The sequence below is a fragment of the Meles meles genome, chromosome 3, assembly GCF_922984935.1.
Source record: "Meles meles chromosome 3, mMelMel3.1 paternal haplotype, whole genome shotgun sequence".
Classification (NCBI taxonomy): domain Eukaryota; kingdom Metazoa; phylum Chordata; class Mammalia; order Carnivora; family Mustelidae; genus Meles; species Meles meles.
The window spans coordinates 105,241,735-105,265,808 of record NC_060068.1 but is presented as its reverse complement, the minus strand read 5'-3'; the positions used below and the strand labels follow the sequence as shown (position 1 = coordinate 105,265,808).

Genomic DNA, 24,074 nt, shown 5'->3' with positions numbered 1-24,074 from the left:
GTTTGGGGTATATGGTTGGCTCAGTCTGTAGAACATGTCTCTTGATGTCACAGTCCTGAGTTCAAGCCGCACACTGGGCAAAGAGCTTACTTAAAAAACAAAAGCAAAAAACCTGGGGGTTGACTGTCCATTTAAAAAATCAATTTCTGGGGCACCTGGGTGGCTCAGTGGGTTAAAGCCTCTGCCTTTGGCTCAGGTCATGATCCCAGCGTCCTGGGATTGAGCCCCGCATCGGGCTCTCTGCTCAGCAGGGAGCCTGCTTTCTCCTCTCTCTCTCTGCCTGCCTCTCTGCCTACTTGTAATCTCTGTCTTGTTAAATAAAATAAATAGAATCTTTAAAAAATCCATTTCTGCAGGGGAGCCAGGCTGGCTAGCTCTGTTAGCAGAACATGCAGCTTTTGGTGTTCAAGCCTCATGCTGGCTCTTGGGCTTACTTAAAAATAAATTAAAATCTGTTTCTGCAAATATCACCAAGCCTTTGGACATGCCCAAAGTCCTCTGGTTGGCCACATGGTGGGTGACAAGGGCCCCCCCCACCACATGGCAACTTTTCCATTTACATAGGACATAGAGCTTCTCTGAGGTCCCTCACCTCACTTTCACCTCTCCTTGAAGGGGTTGGACATCAGCATATAATATGTCTTAGAAGGCTTAGTGGCACAGTGATGTAGAAGCTTCTCTTCAGTACCAGGGGCTTGTGCTCCTTATTTGCCCCACCAGAGTGTTCCCATTTTTATGGAACCTGTGATAACCAGAATGTTAAGAACGTCGACTGTTGTGCCCATTTTCCTTTTAAGCAACTCCTTTCCAGCTCTGAGCACTGCTGGCCCAGCCTACTGAGGGTATGAAGCCAAACTGTAGGAACTGGCAAGGTGCTGTTCTTTGGCACCAAAGATGTTGAGCATCGACCCGCCACAGTTTAAGTGTGCACTTGGCCTGAGTGCTGTCCATGACACATGTCAAATTCTCGTGGTGTGGGGCTTTTGCTGCTTCCGGGCTAACGTGGAGGTTGCTCTTGGATGCCACAAAGCCATGAAAGACCTGCGTCCCCCTCTCCATCCTGAGGGCAGTAAATCATCTTTACTAGTTGCGGGAGGGAGTCCCCAAGTGTCAGCATCGATCAGGATGAGGGGAAAGGACTTCAACAGTACCTAACTTCGCGAGACGTAACCAAGGATAGCACTGACAGTCACGTTATCTACCTGGCCTAGAAAAGGGCCGTGGTAACGCGGACTAGCTGCTCACCTAGAAGGCTGGGTTTCTGGGAACCACTCCACAGCTGCGGCCCACCCCGCCCTTTCCCGTCTCAGCGCCACTTCCGGATCCGCCCCCAAGGCGGAAGTGGAATCTGGGCCACTTCTCTAGGTCAGTGGGAGGGTTTTGGGTTCGCTGCTCAACTGTTGAGCGGCTCACGGCCCTTCGTGCATGGACCGCACGTGTGAGGAGAGGCCCGCCGAGGATGGGAGCGACGAGGAGGACCCCGACTCAACCGAAGCCCCGGTCCGCATCCGAGACACCCCGGAAGACATCGTGCTGGAAGCACCGGCCAGCGGGCTGGCGTTCCATCCGGCCCGCGACCTCCTGGCGGCGGGGGACGTGGACGGGGACGTGTTCGTGTAAGTGCTGGGCAGAGCTCTGGGCTGCGGGATCTGGAAGCTCCCAGGGATGAAGTGGGATGAGGAGAGAAAGGTGTGGGAGATAAATCTTGCAAGACCCATCTGATCGATTCATTCAGTAACGTTTGGTTTTGAACCAGTTACCGCACAAATCTCTTGAGACAACTGAAAGGAAGACAAAGTGGCTGGAATGCCCTGACGAAGCCTAGAGACAGTAGCAGGATGAGAAGGCGTTCAGGACATTTATTTTTCATTGGAGTATTATACTGAGCCTGAAATGGGTTGAATGGGCCCCCTCCACTTTGCCTCTTGCCTGCTTTAATTGATCTTTCAAACACAATTCTAACGACCTCTCTTTCTGAAAACTCAGTAGTTTACCTTGGTTTTTAGGGTTAAGTTAAAACTCCTTAATCTGGCTTTTAGGATCTTGGCCATCTGGTCCTCGCTCACTTTCCCCTTACTTTTTGTGCTCATTCATTCTTACCTTTTTAACGTATCTTAAATCCTCATCTCTTTGCGGCGGCTTCTTTCTGCCTGGAAAACTTTCCCCACTATCCCTGCGTTCTCAGCATCTCTACATTTGTCCTCCCGTTCCCCAGGCTAAATTAGATTACTCATTAGACACTGCTGTGTTGGCACCAGATAACTTGCCCTCAGAAACTTCGTAATGGTTTGTAATCTTAAATCCGTTTGTGTGATTATTTGAATGTTTGCTCCTTCACTAAAAATAAAAATGTTTTTCACACTTTTTTTTTTTTAAAGATTTTATTTATTTATTTGACAGAGAGAGATCACAGGTAGGCAGAGAGAGAGGAGGAAGCAGGCTCCCCGCAGAGCTGAGAGCCTGATGCGGGGCTCGATCCCAGGACCCTGAGATCATGACCCGAGCTGAAGGCAGCGGCTTAATCCACTGAGCCACCCAGGCGCCCCTGTTTTTCACACTTTTTTGACCTCGCCCCACACCACATATAATTATGTGTGATGCACCCTGATATTTTCCAGTTTATTACATTGTTATTGCAGGCACACAGACATAAAATGCTGATCACAGCTCACTAACGGATCATGACTGGAGTTTGAAAAACATTTTTATGTAACCTGTAGTCTGTTTGTTGTCCTTTTTATCTCCTGCTCCCACACCACATATAATTATGTGTTATGCACCCTGATATTTTCCAGTTTATTACATTGTTATTGCAGGCACACAGACATAAAATGCTGATCACAGCTCACTAACGGATCATGACTGGAGTTTGAAAAACATTTTTATGTAACCTGTAGTCTGTTTGTTGTCCTTTTTATCTCCTGCTTCTAGACCACAGTAGGTGCTTAATACGTATTTGATTTTGAACAAGACGAGTAGGCTGGAAGCTGTGAAGAGTCATTGAAGGTTTTAACCAGAAGAGTTGTGCTGTCAGATTTGCTTAATGACATTAAACCTTAACCTCTTCATTAGCTTCAGTCACCTTGGGCAAGTTAACTTCCATATTTTCATCTTCAAAAATGGGAATAATATAGGCATACCTCTGAGACATTGCAGGTTTGGCTCCGGACCGTTTAAATTAAAGCCAGTCACTGAATTTTTTGGTTTCCCAGTTCATATAAGTATACACTATACTTAAGTCTATTAAATGTGTATTAGTATTATGTCTAAAAAACAGCATACATAAAAAAACAAACAAAAAAACCCCAGTATACATGCCTTAATTAAAAGATATTTTGTTGCTAAAAAATGCTGTCATGAGTGAGTCATAATCACTGGTCACAGATCATTATAACAAATACAATGAAAAGGTTTGAAATATTGTGAGAATTCCCCAAATGTAAGAGACACACAAAGCAAGCAGATGGTGTTGGGAAAATGGCACTGATAGACTGGTTCCATACAGGGTTGCCACAGACCTTCAGTATAAAAAAATGCAGTGTCGGGGCGCCTGGGTGGCTCAGTGGGTTAAAGCCTCTGCCTTCGGCTCGGGTCATGATCCCAGGGTTCTGGGATCGAGCCCCGCATAGGGCTCTCTGCTTTGCAGGGAGCCTGCCTCCCCCTCTCTCTCTGCCTGCCTCTCTGCCTACTTGGGATCTCTCTCTGTCAAATAAATAAAATCTTTAAAAAATGCAGTGTCTGTGAAGTGCCGTAAGAGGAGGTATAACAAAGGTGGGTTCCTTTCTACTACTGCTCCTACTTACTTCATGCCATACACTTGGGAGTCACTCTGGACCTCCCCCTTGATTCACATCGCCATTGCTTCAGTTTGTCTCCTCTTTCCTACCCTCAGCCACTGTCTTTTGGCAGGCTTCTGACTTCTCCCATGATCATTTCAAAGAGGTTCCTTTCCCCAAAGGATGAAATTCATCCTTCTGCTTGGCCTGTATGATCTCCAGTCCAGCCCCTCTTTCTAGATTCAGCCATTTCACTCTCCTGCCACTGGAACCCTCCTCATTCCTTGTCCTTGCCCTAGAAGGGACATTCATATCTGCCTCCAGTATCTGCCAGGTGAACTGTTTCCAACTCACATCTTGACCGTAGCTTTCCGGGGCTCTTTTCTCCTGCTAGGCACTGGGACAGAGCAAATAAGCAGACCCTGTTCTGCTTGCCTGAAACTCCCTGGCAATTAAGCACTTGTCATCCGGCCATTTTTGAGGATCTGCTCTGAGGTAGCCACTGATGATACTCTCTGGACAAGTACTTGGCTCAAAGCTGAGCTTCCGTACTGGCCCTTCTCTGTTCCACCTCCATTTTGATCTTACCTCCTTTTAAGCCTGTGGCCACAATATTCTATAATTATTAACTTTCTTTAGCTTATATAGACTTGGAGTACAAGAGCCCTGTCTTTTGTCAGTTTTTACATTTCAAACTCCTGGAGCTGTTCCTTTTTTTTTTAAGATTTATTTATTTGACAGAGAGAGAGAGAGAGAGAGAGAGAGATCACAAGTAGGCAGATAGGCAGGCAGAGAGAGCAGGGGAAGCAAGCTCCCTGCTGAGTAGAGAGCTCTATGCAGGGCTCCATCCCAGGACTCTGAGACCATGACCAGAGCCCATGGCAGAGCCACCCAGGCGCCAGCCCTTTTTTTTTTTCTCAAGATTTTTGCTTAAGAGGGAGGGACTGAGAGCACAAGCTCGGGGGAGGGGCAAGGTAAGGAAAAGGGAGAAGCAGACTGCCTGCTGAGCAGGAAGCCTGATGAAGGCTCAATCCCGGGACTCTGGGATGACCTGAGCCGAAGGCAGACGCTTAAGCAACCGAGCCACCCAGGCGCCCCTGTTCTTCTGTCTTTAGCACGTATTTCATGCCCCCCCCCATTGTGGTCCAGATCTCATATTTCCCCAAGCTGGGGCTTTTAAGGATGATGGGTCAGTTCACAAAGAAGTCCTGAGCAGATGTACTTTGAATTAATACATGTTGACTAAAAGACTTAACATTTGAAAATGGAAAAATGGGATGCTAAGCCCCTTGGGTTTGATGGTGTATAAACAGCAGTTCCTAGATAGGCAAAGGTTGTCTGGTTGGTCTTTATATTCCATGCTGGCAGAGTTTGGAGTCATTGACTCTCCTTCTCCCCCTAGCTTTTCCTACTCTTGCCAAGAGGGAGAAACGAAGGAGCTCTGGTCTTCAGGTCACCACCTCAAATCCTGCAGAGCTGTGATCTTCTCTGAAGATGGACAAAGTGAGTACTGGGCATGGCAGCCAGCCAGCAATCTTTGGCAAGGGAGCAGGGAGCAGCACCATGACCTGAGTATCTCCCTCCCTCCCCACAGAACTTGTCACTGTCTCCAAGGACAAAGCCATCCACGTTCTAGATGTGGAGCAGGGCCGACTGGAAAGACGTATTTCTAAGGCTCATGGGTAAGGGCAGCTAAATTGTGTTGAGGTCAACGGTAACATGGTAGGCTCCTCCTGGGACAGAGATGCTTCAAGAAGCTCTGTATCTCTAGTGCCCCCATCAACAGTCTGCTGCTGGTAGATGAGAATGTCCTGGCCACTGGGGATGACACAGGTGGCATCCGGCTCTGGGACCAGCGGAAGGAGGGTCCCTTAATGGATATGCGGCAGCATGAGGAGTATATTGCTGACATGGCTCTGGACCCAGCCAAGAAGCTGCTGCTTACAGCCAGGTATAGCCTCAAAGCTGCCGCCCTTTCCCTTCCCTGTCAAAGCTCTCTCCTTTGATGGGAGCTTTGGCCAAGCCTGCTGCTCTGCTTTCTCTACAGCGGGGATGGCTGCCTGGGTGTCTTCAACATTAGGCGACGCCGGTTTGAACTACTCTCAGAGCCTCAGTCTGGAGACCTGACCTCCGTCACTGTCATGAAAGTACATTTGGGTATGGGGGTTTGGGAATATGATAGGGATCTGTTCTGATGGGCCTCCACAAACATGGTTTCCTCTATTTCCTGCAGTATGGAAAGAAGGTGGTTTGTGGCTCCAGTGAAGGCACCATCTACCTCTTCAACTGGAACGGCTTTGGGGCCACAAGTGATCGGTTTGCCCTAAGAGCGGAGTCTATTGACTGCATGGTTCCAGTCACTGAGAGCCTGCTGTGCACTGGTTCCACTGATGGAGTCATCAGGTGAGAGAGGCCAGGACAACCCTGAGATCATACCAGGGGCAGAGCCCACCAGCCAAGACCAAACACTCTTTTCTCTCTGCCCAGGGCTGTTAATATCCTGCCAAATCGTGTGGTGGGCAGCGTGGGGCAGCATGCTGGGGAGCCTGTGGAGAAGCTGGCCCTCTCCCACTGTGGCCACTTCCTGGCCAGCAGTGGTCACGACCAGCGCCTCAAGTTCTGGAACATGGCCCAGCTGCGGACTGTGGTAGTCGATGACTACCGCCGGCGCAAGAAAAAGGGAGGGCCACTGCTGGGTCTGAGCAGCAAGGCTTGGAGCACAGATGACTTCTTTGCAGGCCTGAGGGAAGAGGAAGAAGACTCCACAGCTCAGAAGGAAGAGGAGGACAGTGAGAGTGAGAGTGATTGAGGCGGACAGGCCCTCACTGGGCACGTGTTGCTCCCTGGGCTGGGTACCCAGAGATGCTACAAACTTTTACTACTCTTGTGCAATACACAAAGCTGTGTAGCCAGAGGCTCAGGACTGAGGGCACTGGTGGGAGAAAGTCCTTGCTCTGTGGCAGCTGCTCACTCTGCCCTGTAAGACAAGCCCACAGCTGGGGCAAGATAGCACGGACACAGGTATACACCAACCAGGGGTTTAATATAAATACAACAGCATAGAAAAACCCAAAATCACAAACACTGTAACCAGAATGTTGAGTAGTGGGGACAAAAGGCAGATTTTCTGACCCTCTGGCTCAGCCAGCCTCCAAATAAAACCAACAAAGATGATAAATCAAGAGACTAAGAAATGAGATTCATACTAAGCTGTGGGAGAAAAGGGGTTGTTTGTGTGTCTATCACACTGAATGGCCAAGAATACCATGGAGCCAGGTCAGACCCGGGGCTGGGAGGAGGAGAACAAGGTCCCTCACCACAACTTAGCCAAACCTGAGCTTTCCCGGTGTACTGGGGCCCTGCCTCAGCTGGGAGGCTGTGTCAGAGATAGGGCAGGGCCCACGCTCCTCCTCTTTGAGGATAGATGGTGGCTGCCCAGGCCTGCTGGGCTGGAGACTGACACAGGCTCTGCCAACTCGTGCAGGGTGCCTGTGAAGAGGACAGGGTCACTGCTTAACCATGGTAACCGCCTCGGCCCCGGCAGACCGGAAAAGGCTGGCTCCAGACTCACTCAGTGCCTCTAGCAGCCTGGCAGACACTGCATCCTTAGCCACCTCGTGCCCATCCTGCCCGTCTGGGGCCAGCACCACCCAGATAAGGCCGCTGAAGGGCACTGGATGCCCAGGTATCACCACCTGGTACCAGAAGCGGTGCCAGCCAGCAGGGCCTGTGCCCAGGCACTTGGTGAGGAACACAGGGCTGCCCAGCTTCATCCTTTGGCACAACATCTGCAGGGCAGCCCGAGCCCGGTGGGACTCTAGCTTGTCCCTGGCAGGGGTCAGTCGACAGCCCTCTGGTTGTAGGCACTGCAGCGAGGGACCTACGAGCTGCTGGCGGAGTCGCTGCTTCAGGTCTGGCTTAAGCCACTCCACGGCCACTTGTTCTCCACAGAGGCGGGACTGTCCTGCAGGAAGAAGGCAGAGACAAGGGAAGGCCTAAGCCCTGGATCCAAGTTCCCAGGCCCTGTGAACCCTTTGGAGTCAGAGGGCTCACAGGGAGGACTGTTTAGTATCTAGCCTTCCCATTTCCTGGTGGTGTGACGTTTTGCAAGTTAACTTCTCCAGGCTTCATTGTGTTTCTTTGAAAAGGGGGTGTAGTAGCTGCTACCTTCTAAGTTTCCTTATTGGTGTACTGGTGGATGCAGGCTTTGTCTACCTCATAACCATCATAATAGCTAACCTTTATTGTGAATGCTTACCAGGACTCAGGGAATGTGCTAAGTGCCATCTAATTGTCACCACACCCTGAGGTAGGAAGTTCTATAGTAGATAAAAGGCAGACTCAGCAGGACTGCCTAGGGCGAATCAATTTCTCTCAAACCCGCTCTTCACATCTAAAGAGATCATTCTGTGTTCATTGGAATGTTGAAGACGCAACGCACGGGAAGAGTTCACGTAGGTGGTACTTGGTACACCGGCGGAAATTAAAAATCTCAGGTCATATATAGAATGACGTCGAAAACTCAGGCATTCTTCACCCTACGATCTTGCTTCACCCTCAATGTTGATGTGTCAAGTGCATGGCAAAATGTGTCTGGCCCCCTCCAGCAGCCCCCGCAGCCTTGCCCCGCCTCCCCTACCTTCCACCAAGGCTTTTTTGGCCATGGCGGCGGCGCGGTGCGAGTTGAACTTGAGCAGCGCAATTTGCGCGGGCGCCGGCCCGGGGCTGGGCATTAGCAGCGCCTCCTGCAGGCCGGAACCCAGGGGCTGCAGCGCGAGCAGCAGCGCGCGGCGACTCAGACCCGGAGGCAGCCCGTCCACACTCAGCTCGCACTTCTCCGTGCTCCGGCACACGAGCAGCGGGCAGGATGGCCGCAGCGGGTGGTTGTGCAGCGTGGCGATGGCTGCCTGGGCCCCGCGCCGCGAACTGTAGCGCGCGTAGGCGAAGCCGCGGTTCAGGCCGCTGAAGGTCATCATCAGGCGGAACTCGTAGAGGCGGCCCACGCGCTGGAACAGTGGGATCAGCTGGTGCTCGTACACGTCCTGAGGCAGCCGTCCGATAAACACTTCGGACCCGGCCGGCGGCGGGCTGCCCACCCAGCCTGGGGGAAGGGCGGGAAGGGGCACCGTCATCCTCCGGGATGGTTCCGGGTTCGGGCCCCGGCATCCAGCCCAAGGGGGCCTATGAGCAAACGCCCGAGAAATGGGTGCAGCACTCGCCCCCGCCCCCTGCCCCGAGTCGTGGGCATAACTGGGTGCCTAAGCTAACAGCAAGGCTGGCTTCCCTGCCTCAAGGGAACAAGGTGGGTGAGTGTAGAGCCTCAAAGTTCCTCAGCTGCTTGACTGGAGGGGGTGCAACGGACAGAGGTTTCTGCCTGCTGAGCACCAGGATACCACTCCCCCGCCCAGAGGGTGCCGGTCGGTACCGTCGAGGCTGGGGGAGCGCGGCAGGCGTAGGGCTGGGACTACCGTACCTGGGGGTGGCCCGCCATACTTCCTCTGCCCGTTCACCTGCACCAGGCGAATGCCGGTCTCCCTGACCCACGCTTCCAACGCCGCCTTGTTCTCTGGATTCACCCTCTCACACCATAGCTGAAGGCGAAAGGGCAGGTTGGAATGGCGGATCACCGCGCCCACCCCCACCTCGCCCGTGGAGTGGAGCCCAATGGGCCACTTCTTGGCAGGTGGCGCTTGTCGAGCCCCTCTTGCCACCACTTACCTCACACTCTCGCTTGGACTGCATGGCTCCCCAGCCGGCCCGTCGGTACCCGCTTTATAATCTCCTCCGCATCTGCCTCTGGAAGCTTCCCTACTCCTCCGCCCCCCAAGCTTTCATTGGCTCTGAACACGACCCCGCCCCCCAAGAGGGTGGGGGCATCCACTGCACGTGCGCCGCGGGAACCTCGGACCCTCAGGTGAAAGCTGGAACCTTAACTGGTGAGTGTGCCGACAGCCCCACCTCCTAGGGCACGGATGTGCGCTGGAGGCAGGAACCTCAGCGGCACCCTTCACCCTGGGGAAGTGCCAGTGCCGCGTACTGTAAGTCTTTCTCCCCACTTTCCCACCGCTCAAGTCGTTGGAATGGGAGGCCCAGGCTCCCACAGCTAAGGCAGGGCCAGGTAACAGTGACACAGGCAGGCTCCAGTGGTTGAGTCATTTTATTGGACCTTTAAGTACTGTTTGGGGGGAGCATTCCCTCCATCTGGTTAGGGTCCTGCAGGGGCGACCATTCTTAGGCTCGGTCCCCAGAGCACAGAGTGGACTAAGCCCCCAGGACCTCCTATGGAAAAATGGTGTAATACCTGGCCACTTTTGTCGGTGATTACCAATAAAATAATCGTAATAAAAAGTCTCTGTTCTGACCACTGTTCAGGTCTTCCTGCTGGAACAGAAGTGTGCAAAGCTGTTAAGTATATATGCAGAGTCTCATCTTAGCCTCAAGTAGTGCCAGTCCCAGTTTGCTGATAGTTTGCTCAACTCAGCAGATGCAAAAGGGCTGACTTGTTCTCCTTTTGATTTCTTCCACAAGGTCTTCTCTTCGGACATCCACCTGGCCAGGATGGGAAAAGAAGGTGGTATGAGTATCTTTGACTCCACTGCTCCTAAGTGCCCACTCCTTCCTCTAGTCATCAGGTTTGGCTCAGCTGGGAGCTGAAATGCGGGCAAAAAGTAGATAGTGCTTCTTGGAGAAGCCAGAGACACTGGGTATAGATGGAGATGGAACTCCCTACCATGACCACAGTAACAGGTTAACCCTTTCGTCTTTTCTGAGAGGGTACTAACGTGAGTGCCAGGCTTTTGCTCGGGTCTTGAATGGGGATGGACTGCCAAAATGCCATACATTCCCTGTCCCTCAGCTTTCCTGCCCACCTACGTACCTCTTCCCTGCTGGCCACTGAGCGGAGCTTGATGACCCCGTCCTTGAGCTCCTGCTCACCGATGATGGCCACCAGTGGGATGCCTGCCTCCTCACAGTATTGCAACTGGTTCAGCAGCTTTGGGTTCTTCTTGTAGAGCAGCTCTGCCTGCAGGGGACAAGAGTGGAAGATGAAGGCTGCTTTCTACTGTCCTCAGGGACAACCTCCTTGGGCCCAAGTGCTTTCAGCTCTCCTACCCGAAGCTGCCATGGATGAGCTTTTATTTAGTCTCTTCCCAGCACTCCCAAAGTTTGCTGCCACCCTGGGGCTGGCCTCCTTTACCTTGATCCCAGCATCCCAGAGCTCCGAGACAAGCCTTAGTCTCTCCTCCAGCAGCTTCTTCTGTGCAGATGCCACAAGCACCTGTGTCTCTGTGGTCCGTACCTTCTCCTCCAAAGCCTGGGGAAGGGGCAGGTAAGAGTCAGAGAGCTGGGCTACCTTCAAGGAGCAAACAGAGCAGGCTGTTGTCAGGATTCTGAGAGATCAGACCCAAATGCACGAGCTCCACCAGGACAGGAGCCCAGTCTTCTCCCCTAGCAACTGGGCATAGGCATAAGGTGGCTCCTAGAAGATGTTAAGAAATGAACTGACGGGTTCGTACCTATGACTTGCCAGAACAGATAATGTAGGGCAAGGGCAAAGGTGGTTTATGTACAATAACTTAAAACTTGTCTCCTTCTAGTACCTTAAGGGTCCATAAGAACATTCACACAGAAGGGATACTGTGGGCTCACCCAGTTCCACTTACGACATGTCTGCCCAGGCAAGAGACCGTGCCTATTATGCTTTGGCCACAGGGCCCAACCCAGGGTGTGGGTGGACGGGGGAAAGGGACAATGCTTCTGCTGCCCCTTGTCTTTTTCTGGAAAACTATTTTCATAGATTTTTTTTTTTTTGTAAGATTTTATTTCACACAGAGAAAGAGAGAGAAGGGAGAGCAAGCACAAGCAGGGTGAGTGGCAGGCAGGGGAGAAGCCGGCTCCCTAATGAGAAAGGAGCCCAATGTGGGACTTGATCCCAGGATCCTGGGATCGTGATCCAGCGGAAGGCAGCTGCTTAACAAACTGATCCAGCCAGGTGTCCCTATTTTCATTGTTCTTAACAACATAAGATGTCTACTGGAACAATGACCTTAACTGAGGAACATGGATGGTTTCCGCTCCAGAGGAAAGGATGGAAGCACTGGGATGATTACTGCCGGAGAATTCCCCAAGGGATGAAATGTGACCAGCCAGTTAAGAGCAGCAGCAAAGGAGTGCCTGAGGCCATTGAGGGCCTTCCCTGGTATTACTCAGGGGCTACAGAGTCACGATATCCACCTGAAGGATCCCGAGGCCTCAGATACACGCTTACCACTTAGAAACAACATTAGAGTAGTTAGGAGCAGGGCTTTGGAGTTAGACTGCCTGGTTTCGAATTCTGACCCTGCTACTTAAAGAGTTTCACAACCTTGGGCAAGCTGTGACCTGTAATGCTTCAGTTCCCTTGTCTAGAAAATGTAAGTAATAAAAGTAGCTACTCTCAGAGGGTATGTAAGAATTTTACTGATAGTGTATGAAAAGCACTAAGCACGGTGCCCAGCACAGAGTAGTAAAATATTAAGCATTCTGTATTCTGAAGAAGATCTGAGTCTTTGGATATACTATGACTTCTGACAGTGCTGAGGGAAATGCAGGGACCCAAAAGAAAGGATTCTGTGAAGAAAGAATGATCAAAGATCCATAAAGATGGCCTACAGTGGGGTATGAAAGACAACCACCATCTTTTCTCCATTTCTTCCAAAGATGCTCCTTGACCAAAACAGTACCATCTGCCCCCTTGCAGATAAAACAAAACAGCTCACATGCCACCAGCTGCGCACCCCCAGGACATACCTCTAGCCTCTGCTCCACAATGGAAAAGATCCGCTCTACCCCAATGCTGAGCCCCACACATGGCACCTTGCGTCCTTTTGGGTCGAACATGCCCACTAGCCCATCATAGCGTCCTCCGGCAGCCACACTGCCCACACCCAAGGGCTCTTCCCCTGCCCGGACTGGGGTCTGTAGCAGCACCGCCTCATAGATCACCCCAGTGTAGTAGTCTAGGCCTCGAGCAAGGCTCAGGTCAAAGGAAATCTGTGGGGACAAGAGCACAGTCAGTACCAGATGAGGATCAAGGACCTGAAACCTGGAGCTCAGCTACAGTGTCCACCCTAGCCTGACTCACCTTGTCAGCAATGCCAAACAGGGTCAGGTATTCAAATAATAGTTTTAGGTCTCCTAGGCCCTCCAAGGCCTGTTTGTTTTGGGACAGTTCAGGATCCTGGAGCAGCTGTTCCACCAGGGATACCCCACCTGGGGAGATACCATTTGTGAGCCAGACTGACTGACAAGAGCAAACAGGTAGAGGTGCTTTCTACCTTTTTGCCTGGACTACACATGTATGCATGCGTGTACACACACACACACACACACACACACACGGAGTTTTGGCCTAAGGTTTGAGGCCAGTTTGATGGCTATTGGAGAGGCAGGGCCTGTTCCTTACCATGCTGCTGGACATAGTCCCCAATATGGTCAGCCACCTCGGGTGCGAGGCCCTTCTCTCCCACCATCTCGTTCTTTACTTCCTCCCAGGACACCTAGGCAGACAGATACCAGTAAGGGACCCCTGGGTAGTTCTCCACTGCCTCCTGAGGGGCAGTTTTGGAGCAGAAGTTGCCTTTCATTCTGGGGCATTCATTCATCCTCCTTTGGTGAGCACAGAGGCAGGCCTCTCTTTTTTCTGATCTTACTTTACATTTCTCAGAGCAGGGTGGGGTCTGAGAAAAGAGTGAAGTGTTTAGGTCATTACCTTGTCCAGCTTGTCCACTGAGGAGCAGATGGTTCGGAACTTGCTATCAGGAACACCACATATGGCAAACATCCCATCGAGGATGCGCCGATCATTCACCTGCGGGGACCCAAGGCACAGTGAGGAGAGAATCTCTTTCTGTGACCATCAACGGTTTTGGTCACTTGAGCTATTGGTCTCTCTGCAGAGGATCTTCTCCTATGAGAAGCTAGGCCCCGCTTTGCCCTCCCAAACCCATCCGGCTCTGACCTTGACCAGAAAGTCGCCTATCTGAAGGGAACTCAGGATCTCACACATGATCTTCAGGCACTCTGCATCAGGGATCATGGGGTCAAATTGTCCGGCAATGTCAAAATCCTGCAGTGAGATGGGTAGGTACAGTGCTCAGGGTTTTAACTGTCTTAAGGGTTGGGCGGGGAGGGGGGTGCAGACAGGGTACTGGGAGCTCTGCTTTTTCCCTATGAAGGCCTATCTACACTCATGCACACAACACCACCTTCATTATCTGTCAGAGCACCAACCCAGAGGAATCTCCCAGCATTCTTGGGTCTCTTACCAGTCCTGGTTTCCCTTCTGTCTACTTTCCTTCATTATCTCACTCAGCTACTTTTCCTTATTTTCTCGTAGCACTGTGGGGGTAAATACATGGCCTTAGTCCTTAGCCATTTTCTCTTTATTCAGAAGCTCTGCCACCACTCTGGATGACCTGATACTTCAAATCCAATCTCCCCATCCTTTGCTGTGATCCAATCGCTATGGTTTAACATAAAGAAAACTGGACCAAGAGTTCCACTCCTGACTTTGGCTTTCTTATCCCTACCATCCCAACCTTGCTGAGTTGCAAGTTCACTCATATGTAAAATGGGGAGAATAATCCCTATCCTCTACATGAAAATACTCAAGTAATCTAAGGATTAGCACTATCTGGTGCATCCAGTTTGTTCAGGACACCATGAGTACCCAGGAGATTCTACTAAGTTGAGGGAGGGCCAAGTTCCCTGTCCATGCCCCACATACTCACACACTGATAGAATTCCCGATACCGGCCACGGGTCATGGCTGGGTTATCTCGCCGATATACTTTGGCTATGTGGTAGCGTTTAATGTTGGTCAGTTTATTCATTGCCAAGTATCGAGCAAAAGGAACCTGATAAAGGTTAAGGAGAAAGCCCCTTCTCATACAGTCCGGCAGCTGATTATCACCACCAACAGAAGCTGGCGTCTAACCTTTCTCTGTGTGTGAGTAAAACCACAACCTGTAAGATTAAGAGTATTTCTGAACATCAGAATCAACTTTGTTTGCACAGTAGAAGTCTCAAAAAGGATTAGGGTTCCTCTCCCTTTGGTTAGTGTCTCCCCTGGACTATGCTGAGCACAGGAGGGGGCCAGGCAGATATGCCAGAGAGCAGAGAAAGGCTTCCATGTAGGATTTCTGAGCAGATGATTCTCTGACATAGTTTGGAGATAAAGGAATTGTACTGTTGGTCAATTAAAGAGAACTCTGTCCACCGGACAGGGCAGGGGAGAGAGATTCTGGAGCCAAGGGATTACTGAGTTGGAAATGGTTCACAACATAAAGCTGAGATCTCAACTCAGGATTCTGAAGACTTTTAAGGCTATGCTCTGTTTAGCTAAAGTCCCATTCCTGATTTAAAGAAATAAGTTCCCTGATTATCATAAGCATCATATTTAATCCTACCTATGTCTGGCTATCCCCAAACCCGAGGCCAGAAATAGCCCCAGCTCAATGAGAACCAACTGATCCGAAGTACCAAGAGCCCAAGTTTAGAAAGATACAGTGAGGTCATAGCGAAGGGACAGCAGCTCTCCACCCTGGTCCTTCAGGTCATAGATAAGCTTAGAATCTTCTCCATACTTGCCAGTCAGTGTTTCCTGAGAAAATATAAAGGTGGTCACAATGATAAATATAACAATTTAAAAGAAGTTTTAAAACAAAACCCCACCATCCTAACATGACTGATTGCAACCTGTCTATATTTCTGCTCTCTATCTCAACACTTATGTATTTGATGTTAACTATAATTCAAAGGACAGGCAAAGTTCATTTTCTGCTTTACACACTTCCATTTTGTGACACAGCTTAAGCATTATATTTTTATTAAAAAAATTTTTTTTAAGGATTTTATTTATTTGACAGAGATCACAAGTAGGCAGAGAGGCAGGCAGAGAGAGAGAGGAGGAAGCAGGCTCCCCACTGAGCACAGAACCCAATGTGGGGCTCAATCCCAGGACCCTGAGACCATGACCTGAGCTGAAGGCAGAGGCGTTAACCCACTGAGCCACCCAGGCACCCCTAAAGTATTATTTTTAAAAGCTGCGTAATACTTCGGTGAGAAGCAGCTCTGTATTTCTGTCCTTCCCAGTGTTACACTGTCAGTTGATTCGGTTATTTAAAAACAAAGTTCCATAACATTTCAATAAATACACTTCAGTATAGTTTTTATCCTTTGGAATATACATTTTTTGAGAATTAACTCCTAAGACTGGATTATTAGATCAATGAAATGTTTTTATGATGCTTAAAGTTTGAACAATGTCAAAAGGCAAAACTGAAATAGTAGTTCTTACCATGTGATGACTTCCATAAGGTGATAACATATTTTACTTACCAGACTGGAAAAGTTTAACAAGCCTGAAAATTCCAGTCTAGAATTAGAAACATTCATACATTTGGTCGGTGTTAGGGGCTGAACTGTGTCCCCTTCAAAATTCATATATTGCAATCCTATCCCCCAGTAACCTCAGAATGTGACTATATTTGGAGACAGGGTCTTTGAAGAGGTAGTTAAGCTAAGTGAAGGCAGGCCCTAATCCAATGTAAGTGATGTCCTTATGAAAAAAGGAAAATTGGACACAGGCAGAGGGAAGATGATGTGAAGACACCGGAAAACACCATCTACAGCCAATAAGTGACGCCTGAAACAGATCCTTCCCTCATGGCCCTCTGAAAGATCCAACCCTGCTGAACCTGATCTTGTACTTCTAGCCTCCTGACACTAAATCTGCTGTGTAAGCCAACCAGCCTGCGGTACTCTGTTCTGGAAGCCCCAGCAAACCAATAGAATCGGTAAACATAAATGAGTACAGTCTTTTGATCCAGCAGTTTCATTTCTGTGAATTCACCTTGCAGATGAATGACCACCAGTACCAGACATTGTTCTGAGCAATGAATATACATCAGTGAGCAAGACAAAGATACAGTCCACACCCTCATGGATCTTTCCTACTAAGGAGAAGAGAGAGGCAGTACACTAAGGCAAGGAAACAAATTAAGAGATAATTTCAATTACTGATAGTTGCTCTAATGGAAATAAAACTGGTCAATGTGATAGACAATGGATACTTTAGACAAAATAGTTGGAAAGGACTATTTGAAGAATGGCATTTTAGTTGAGATCTGAAATTAAAATCTTTAATCTCTACTTTAATCTGAAATTAAAGTCAAACAAAGAGGGGCGAGGGAGTTCAAGAAGAGGTAAGGGCAAGTACAAAGGCCCTGAGATAGAACTTTATTTAGAGGGAGGGGGGTTGGGAGAGGTGGTTGCGTTATGGCCACTGGGGAGGGTATGTGCTATAGTGAGTGCTGTGAAGTGTGTAAACCTGGCGTTTCACAGACCTGTACCCCTAGGGCATATAATACATTCTATGTTAATAAAAAAAAACCAAGAAAATTAAAAAAATATATATATATTTAGGATGGTCCAGGAATAGAAAGAAGACCAGAGTAGCACTGGGGCCAAGGGGAAGAATAGCACAAGATGAGGTGGGAAAGGAAAGCAATGGCCAGATCATGTAGGGCCTTGTAAGCATGAGCAGAGTTTGGATTTTGTTATAAATGTAATGGTTTTAAACAGGGAGTGATGCAGTCTGTTGTTTTTTTTTTTAACAATAAATAACTGGAAGCAATCTCAGGATCTATCAACAGGAGACTGGTTATATATTTATTCTTTATAGATATTTGTATGTATCTCAAAAACATCTCAAGTACAGGTACCAGGGAATTCATTGTAGACAGGACCATAACAACACCTCTAACAAGGGCCCTCTTTTGGAAGCCACCAGCCATGACCACAGGAAATAAAAAGTAGGGCCTCTCCTTCTAAACCAGGCCCACCTCCCTTCTCATTGGAGAAAATACTGGTCTTTTCCCCAACAGGAGAGACACCTCTCACTCTCTAATCTTCTTTGTTGTTTATATATCCACTCTCCCACCACCCAATTTCTCCTTACCAATCCCTCACCTTTAGTTCAAACACAGGCGTATCAATTACTTCTGCACCATGACGCTTGAAGCAGCTGACAATTACATCAAACACCTTCTCCCGAACGGCCATCTGCCGGGGACTGTAGTCTCTTGTCCCCTTGGAGTCCAAATTGGCCAAAGAACCAAGGATGGGATTTAAAAAAAAATAGGAAACATTAAGGTCAAAAATACAAAAGCATGACCTCGAGGATGACAGATATAAACACTGCCCCAAACTTTTTTTCCTATGGGCTACGGAGTTATAAAGTAAGCACAAAAAATTCCCTAGTAATTTTCACACCCATTTGCTAATACCCTTCTAAATTCCATCCCGTTTTTTTTTTTTTTTTTTTTCCATCCCGTTTTTAGCGTGGTTCTATTTTCTAGAATTCTTGGAATGCTGTTTTCTTTCTTTCTTTTTTAGAACACTATTTTCTGAGAAGTTTTCCTAAAAATTCTTTTTCTGTGATACCAGAACATTTCCCTTCCTATGAGAAAACACATACCTGATGACAGGTATATAACCAACTCAAACTGGCTTAGCTAGTTGAATTTTAAAGTTTATAAGTAACACTTAACCCCAGCGTAACTTAAAAAAAATTCCAATACTATTTGTAATAATAAATACTAATTAATTAATTAATGCTATTTAGCAATAAATACTAAATTATAATAAATACTATTCTCTAATCTGCTTCTAACAACCCTATGACATAGACTGGGCAGATTCCTTTTATGGATCAATTAAGGATATTGAGAAGTTAAATCATTACCGAAGGCCACTCAGCAGGTTCGTGGCAGTCAGGACTATAATAACACTGTCCTATAATAATATAACACTATAATAACACCCAGAGCTTCTAATCTGGGTGTTTACACCCTTCTCAAGCCTTTGGTCTCAAGACCTCTTTAAACTTTTACTATTTATTAAGGACCCCAAAGTGGATTATACCAATCAAAGTTTATTGCATTAGAAATTAAAACTGTGAACATTTAAGAATATTTATTAATTCACTTAACACATAGTAAATCCATTACACATTAACATAAATAACATTTTAGGAAAATATAACTACTTCCCAAAACAAAAAAGTTTGGTGAGAAGGGTAGCGCTGACTTACGTTTTTGCAAATCTTTAATGTCTGGCCTAACAGAGAACAACTGAGTTCTTATATATGCTTTGTGCATTCAATTTTGTTGTAATATGTTGTTCTGGTTGCATAAAGAAAATCTAGCCTTACAAAGATGTGTAATTGTAAAAGAAGAATTTTTTTTTAAGATTTTATTTATTTGACAGAGAGAAAAGAGAGTAAGTACATGCACACAAGCAGGGGGATCAGCAGGTAGAGTGAGAGGGAGAAGCAGGCTCCCTGCTGAGCAGGGAGACCGCTATGGGGCTGGATCTCAGAACCCTGGGATCATGACCTGAACTGAAGGCAGCCACTTAACTGACTGAGCCACCCAGGCACCCAAGAAAGAATATTTTAATAAACTTTACAGCTAACTGTAGATAACCTTCTTAAACTAAACCAAAATCCAAAAAATGGTAGTTTCTTAAAGATTGGTTGCAGTGTGGAATAGGAACTACATCAGTGAATTTTTCACACTGTTACATTAAAATCCACTACTCATATATGGTACCCAGAATTCACAGAGACAGAATGTAGAGCAGTAGTTACCTTGGGGCTGGAGGGAAGGTAGAGAGGGTAGGGAAGTTACTGCTTAATGGGTACAGAATGTCAGTTTGGTATGATGAAAAAAAGTGCTGGGGATGAATAGTGGTGGTGGTTGCACAACAATGCAATGCGAACCTACTTAATGCCACCACACTGTACGCTTCAAAATGGTTTAAAAAGGGGTGACTGGGTGGTTCAATTAGTTAAGCATCTGCCTCTCCCTCTCTGCCCACCCCGCCCCCAGTGCTCTCTCTCTCAAATAAATAGATAAAATCTTTAGAAAATGGTTACAATGGCAAATCTCATGTCACATATATTTTATCATAATTTTTAAAATATCGATTACTCCATCTTGTACTCTGAATGAATCTTTTACCCATGCATTATTTAATAACATTATACATCAGTCATGTGGAAAACATTGGGTCATTGATAAATTATACAGCTCTTCCAAATATTTACACACTTCACTGTATTAGAAAACACCTTTGTTAATATCAACACAGATCTCATCGGGAAAGTCTTTCACTACTAGATTGGGAAGCTGTCTACACCATGGGGAAAGATACAAGTTCCCTAAAATCCTAACTTTCACCTGAATGCTTGAATTTTATCAATGGCAAAAAATATTGTCAGATGTTGTCCTTGAGGTGACGAAGCTCACTTCATTCATTATCCAAATCTTTAAAACAGCAGTTTGTCTTTCAGTTTTTCTTTCAAAGAAAAAAGATGTTCTGGGGCGCCTGGGTGGCTCAGTGGGTTAAAGCCTCTCCCTTTCGCTCAGGTCATGATCTCAGGGTCCTGGGATCGAGCCCAGCATCCGGCTCTCTGCTTGGCAGGGAGCCTGCTTCCTCCTCTCTCTCTGCCTGCCTCTCTGCCTACTTGTGATCTCTGTCTGTCAAATAAATAAATAAAATCTTTAAAAAAAAATGTTCTGTGAAAATAGTAGGTAGGTAGCTTAAACTCATGCAATAGCACAACTGTTTTTCCTGCTCTGGAATGCAGCAGAAGTGCTTTCTGTATTCTTGCCATTTCATCACACAGAATACTAAAAAAGAGAGTACTCAAGGGTTGAGATTCAACAAAATGAGCAAATTTTACTGTTATCAAGGACATTCATAAGCAAAACCTGATTTTTAAAAAAATTATGAATGCAGGAAAATAAAGAACATGATGGCTATTCGAATAGTGTAGGGCTGCTGTCATGTTTTATGCTAAGACACCAGAAGTTCTACTCACCAGTGCTTTTGCATTTTTATAACAAATGTGGTCACAAAGGCAAATACATGTCAGTATAATCATAAAAACAATTTTGACCACAAAAACCTCTTGGAAGAGTCCTACCTCATGATACTGGGTTTTGTTAATATAAATCACACATCTAGAGACGCGTTTCAACAAACTAAAGTGGATACGAACTCTGCAATATAACCTCACTTTCTTTTAAAATAGTATAGGGGCGCCTGGGTGGCTCAGTGGGTTAAAGCCTCTGCCTTCAGCTCAGGTCATGATCCCAGGGTCCTGGGATCGAGCCCCGCATTGGGCTCTCTGCTCAGCAGGGAGCCTGCTTCCCCCTCTCTCTATGCCTGCCTCCCTGCCTACTTGTGATCTCTGTCTGTCAAATAAATAAATAAAAAAGTACAGAAATTTTCAAACACACATTATAGAAAAGAGTATCATACACCACCACATTATCTATTACCCAGTTTCAATAACCATCAGCGTCTGTTATTTTTACTTTATCTAAGGTCCAACTTTTTTTTTCTGGAGTATTTTATGTTTTTAAGAATTTGTTTGTTTGTTTATTTATCAGAGAGAGAGAGAGCACAAGCAGGCAGAGTGGTGCTCAGAGGCAGAGAGAGAAGCAGGCTCCCTGCTGAGCAAGGAGCCTGACACAGGATGCGATCCCAGCATTCTGGGATCATGACCTGGGGGGAAGGCAGCGGCTTAACCGACTGAGTCACCCAGGTGCCCCTTTCCTGGAGTATTTTAGAGTAAATCCAGACATCCTATCAGTTTTCCCCTAAATATTTGTCATTCCCTAAAGCATGAGGTTTAAAAAAAAAGCCAAAACACTAAAATACCTTTATTACAACCAACAAAACAAACAGCAGCTCTTTCATATCATCTAATACCCAAGCCATGTTTAATTTTCCCCAGTTGCCTCAAGAATACTTTTTTGTGGTTGACCTGTTTGAATTAGATTCTAAATGAAGCCCATGCACTATATTTGTCTCGTCTTTTTAATCCACAACAGTTTCCTTTCCTTTTTTAAAAAATGTCATTTATTTGTTGAGGAAATTGAATAATTTGTCCTAAAGAACTTTTCATATTCTGGATTTCATTAACAGTGTATACAATGTGTCATTTAATACATTCCTCCATCTCCCGTATTTCTGGTAAACTGATAGGTCAGAAGGCCTGATTAGATTCAGGTTCAATTTTTCTTGGCAAGAATATTTCTTTCTTTCTTTTTTTAAAAATTTTATTTATTTGACAGACAGAGATCACAAGTAGGCAGAGAAGCAGGTAGAGAGAGAGGAAGGGAAGCAGGCTCCCTGCTGAGCAGAGAGCCTGATGTGGGGCTCCATCCCAGGACTCTGGGATCATGACCTGAGCCGAAAGCAGAGGCTTTAACCCACTGAGCCACCCAGGTGCCCCAGCAAGAATATTTTATAGGTGGTACTGTGTATTTCTTACTGCATCACATCAGGAGAACATAATGTCCGGATGTCCTACTTTTTTTTTTTTTTTTAAGATTTTATTTATTTATTTGACAGAGAGAGATCACAAGTAGGCAGAGAGGCAGGCAGAGAGAGTGAGAGGGAAGAAGGCTCCGTGCCGAGCAGAGAGCCCGATGCGGGACTCGATCCCAGGACCCTGAGATCATTACCTGAGCCGAAGGCAGCGGCTTAAACCACTGAGCCACCCAGGCGCCCCTGGATGTCCTACTTTTAGTGACATTAAGATTGATCATTGAGTTTAGTGAGGCCAGCCTGATCTGTCACAAATTCCCCATTAATTTTTCAGTAAAGAATTTGAAAAACTATTGATAATCTTTGCTTTGTAATTTTACATTGTCTCTTTCACCTCTGAAATTAGTTGTGTGTACAAAGGAATAGCTCAATGAATTTAGGAGCCCAAAGAATGAACCTAAAAAGGTGACACCTTAACACAAGGAAGACCCCTCTCCTTTGAAGTCCAATTTCACACACATTTATTGAATTACCTGTTCAGTTCCAGACACCAGTCTCAGCATCTCAGGGTAAATAAACTATGTGTATTAAAGTCACCAAGAAATACAATAGTATATATATATATATATATATATATATATATATAAAGTGCCAAGGGAACCCAGATGAAATGATAAATAGTTCTGTTTATAGAACTTACAAAGAATGACATCTGAACTCCTCCTCTCCAGGAGGAGACCCCGCTACTAATCTCCAACGGATTTCCACTCCACTCTACTCTCCTGTATATTTGGTTCTACTAATCCAAGCCTTTTTCTAGTTCCTGGAAACTACCAGCATTCTTTTCTCCTTCAGGATTTCCATACTGTACCCGAACCTATCTTCCTCATGCTCTCCCCCTGGCTGGTTACCTCCCATTCATCTTAGTCAGTATATCACTTCTGTGAGGCTTTTTCAGATGCTCTAGTTCTTATTTGTCTCAGAGAATGCTTATCATTTCTTTATATCATTTATCACAATTTATAATTACATATTCAAGAGTGGGATTATCGGTCCTAAGTCTGTTTCCTTCAGTAGAACGTGAGCTCCATGAGGACAGGCTATATTGTTCACCATGGCATACTCACATATTATGGTGCCAGGCACTTAGGAAACACTCAGTAAATATTTACTTAATGAAAGAAGGAGAGGCGGTAGCTAGCATACTCCCCTAAGCACCCAGCTAGTTTCTGCCATCACTTTGCTATCCCAGAATGACTCAGACTCCAATTCAGCCCAGCTCTCAGAGCAACTGTTCAAGGAAGCAGGGGCATCCACCCTTGGGAGTGGGATTAGGGGCTTTATCCTTAAAGGAATTATATTTACCTTGGGGGTTTTGAGCACAAACTTCTGTTTCCCTTCATCAGGGCCCAGCTGCGCCTTCAGTTTCAGTAGTTTTGCCACCTCCTCCTCGATCTGTGGACGTAAAGTAGGTGCTGAGCTGTCACGTCTGCCACTCCCTCCTCTCCTCAGCCATTCATTCAGTACCCCTCCCTCATCAGAATTTGAGGCACATCTCTCTCCCCAGGCCCAGCTTTGCTTCTCTCAGGTCCTACCCCGTCCACCTCCTCAACCAGGCCCTGCTTCTCCCTTCCTTGCCCGGTCCCCTTTCCCACATCTCTCTTCTATACAGACCACCCAGCTCTATGTCCTCCCTGGCCCTAACTTTGGCCTCTCCCCTGCCACCTGGGTCGCACCTGCTCAGCGCTGGCCTTCTGCTGCTTGAGGCCCCGCACGCGCTCTCCCTGAAGTCGCACCAGCTCCTCCAGTGCTGCACGTTCTGCCATACTGCGGCCAACCGGCGCTGAACGCTGTCTAGATCAGCCTTCGTTGCAGCAGCCTCAGCACGGACAGCTTCCGGCTATCGAGTCA

At 47.1% G+C, this 24,074-nt stretch overlaps 3 protein-coding genes across 3 annotated transcripts; 1 reads left to right on the top strand and 2 right to left on the bottom strand.

Moving 5' to 3' along the window:
• The first annotated feature begins 1,330 nt into the window (after positions 1 to 1,330).
• WDR55 (WD repeat domain 55) lies at positions 1,331 to 6,937 on the top strand. Its single transcript, XM_046000072.1, has 7 exons — positions 1,331 to 1,616; positions 5,179 to 5,279; positions 5,371 to 5,458; positions 5,548 to 5,727; positions 5,824 to 5,923; positions 6,010 to 6,179; positions 6,264 to 6,937. Exons 1-7 carry the CDS (start codon positions 1,426 to 1,428, stop codon positions 6,583 to 6,585), a joined length of 1,152 nt encoding a protein of 383 aa, XP_045856028.1. The 5' UTR covers positions 1,331 to 1,425; the 3' UTR covers positions 6,586 to 6,937.
• Positions 6,938 to 7,081: 144 nt separating this feature from the next.
• On the bottom strand, positions 7,082 to 8,911 carry DND1 (DND microRNA-mediated repression inhibitor 1). Its single transcript, XM_046000073.1, has 2 exons — positions 8,416 to 8,911; positions 7,082 to 7,740 (listed from the first exon to the last, which is right to left on the bottom strand). The coding sequence occupies exons 1-2, from the start codon at positions 8,906 to 8,908 to the stop codon at positions 7,283 to 7,285; spliced, it is 951 nt and encodes a 316-aa protein (XP_045856029.1). The 5' UTR covers positions 8,909 to 8,911; the 3' UTR covers positions 7,082 to 7,282.
• A 1,004-nt stretch (positions 8,912 to 9,915) lies between these two features.
• Positions 9,916 to 24,068, bottom strand: HARS1 (histidyl-tRNA synthetase 1). The gene is made up of 13 exons (XM_046000071.1): positions 23,900 to 24,068; positions 23,529 to 23,618; positions 17,790 to 17,909; positions 15,325 to 15,420; positions 14,549 to 14,674; positions 13,777 to 13,884; positions 13,528 to 13,626; positions 13,222 to 13,315; positions 12,901 to 13,028; positions 12,567 to 12,809; positions 10,975 to 11,091; positions 10,654 to 10,800; positions 9,916 to 10,325 (listed from the first exon to the last, which is right to left on the bottom strand). The coding sequence occupies exons 1-13, from the start codon at positions 23,987 to 23,989 to the stop codon at positions 10,254 to 10,256; spliced, it is 1,530 nt and encodes a 509-aa protein (XP_045856027.1). The 5' UTR covers positions 23,990 to 24,068; the 3' UTR covers positions 9,916 to 10,253.
• Positions 24,069 to 24,074: the final 6 nt, after the last annotated feature.

Coding starts and splice junctions, on each gene's coding strand:
- WDR55 (XM_046000072.1), top strand. CDS start 1,426: ATGGACCGCACGTGTGAGGAGAGGCCCGCCGAGGATGGGAGCGACGAG. Junction 5,280..5,370: donor CTTCTCTGAAGATGGACAAA/GTGAGTACTGGG, acceptor CCCTCCCCACAG/AACTTGTCACTGTCTCCAAG. Junction 5,728..5,823: donor AAGCTGCTGCTTACAGCCAG/GTATAGCCTCAA, acceptor CTTTCTCTACAG/CGGGGATGGCTGCCTGGGTG.
- DND1 (XM_046000073.1), bottom strand. CDS start 8,908: ATGACGGTGCCCCTTCCCGCCCTTCCCCCAGGCTGGGTGGGCAGCCCG. Junction 7,741..8,415: donor CAAAAAAGCCTTGGTGGAAG/GTAGGGGAGGCG, acceptor TTCTTCCTGCAG/GACAGTCCCGCCTCTGTGGA.
- HARS1 (XM_046000071.1), bottom strand. CDS start 23,989: ATGGCAGAACGTGCAGCACTGGAGGAGCTGGTGCGACTTCAGGGAGAG. Junction 12,810..12,900: donor TGTTTGGCATTGCTGACAAG/GTGAGTCAGGCT, acceptor TTGTCCCCACAG/ATTTCCTTTGACCTGAGCCT. Junction 10,801..10,974: donor TCTGGGATGCTGGGATCAAG/GTAAAGGAGGCC, acceptor TGTCCCCTGCAG/GCAGAGCTGCTCTACAAGAA.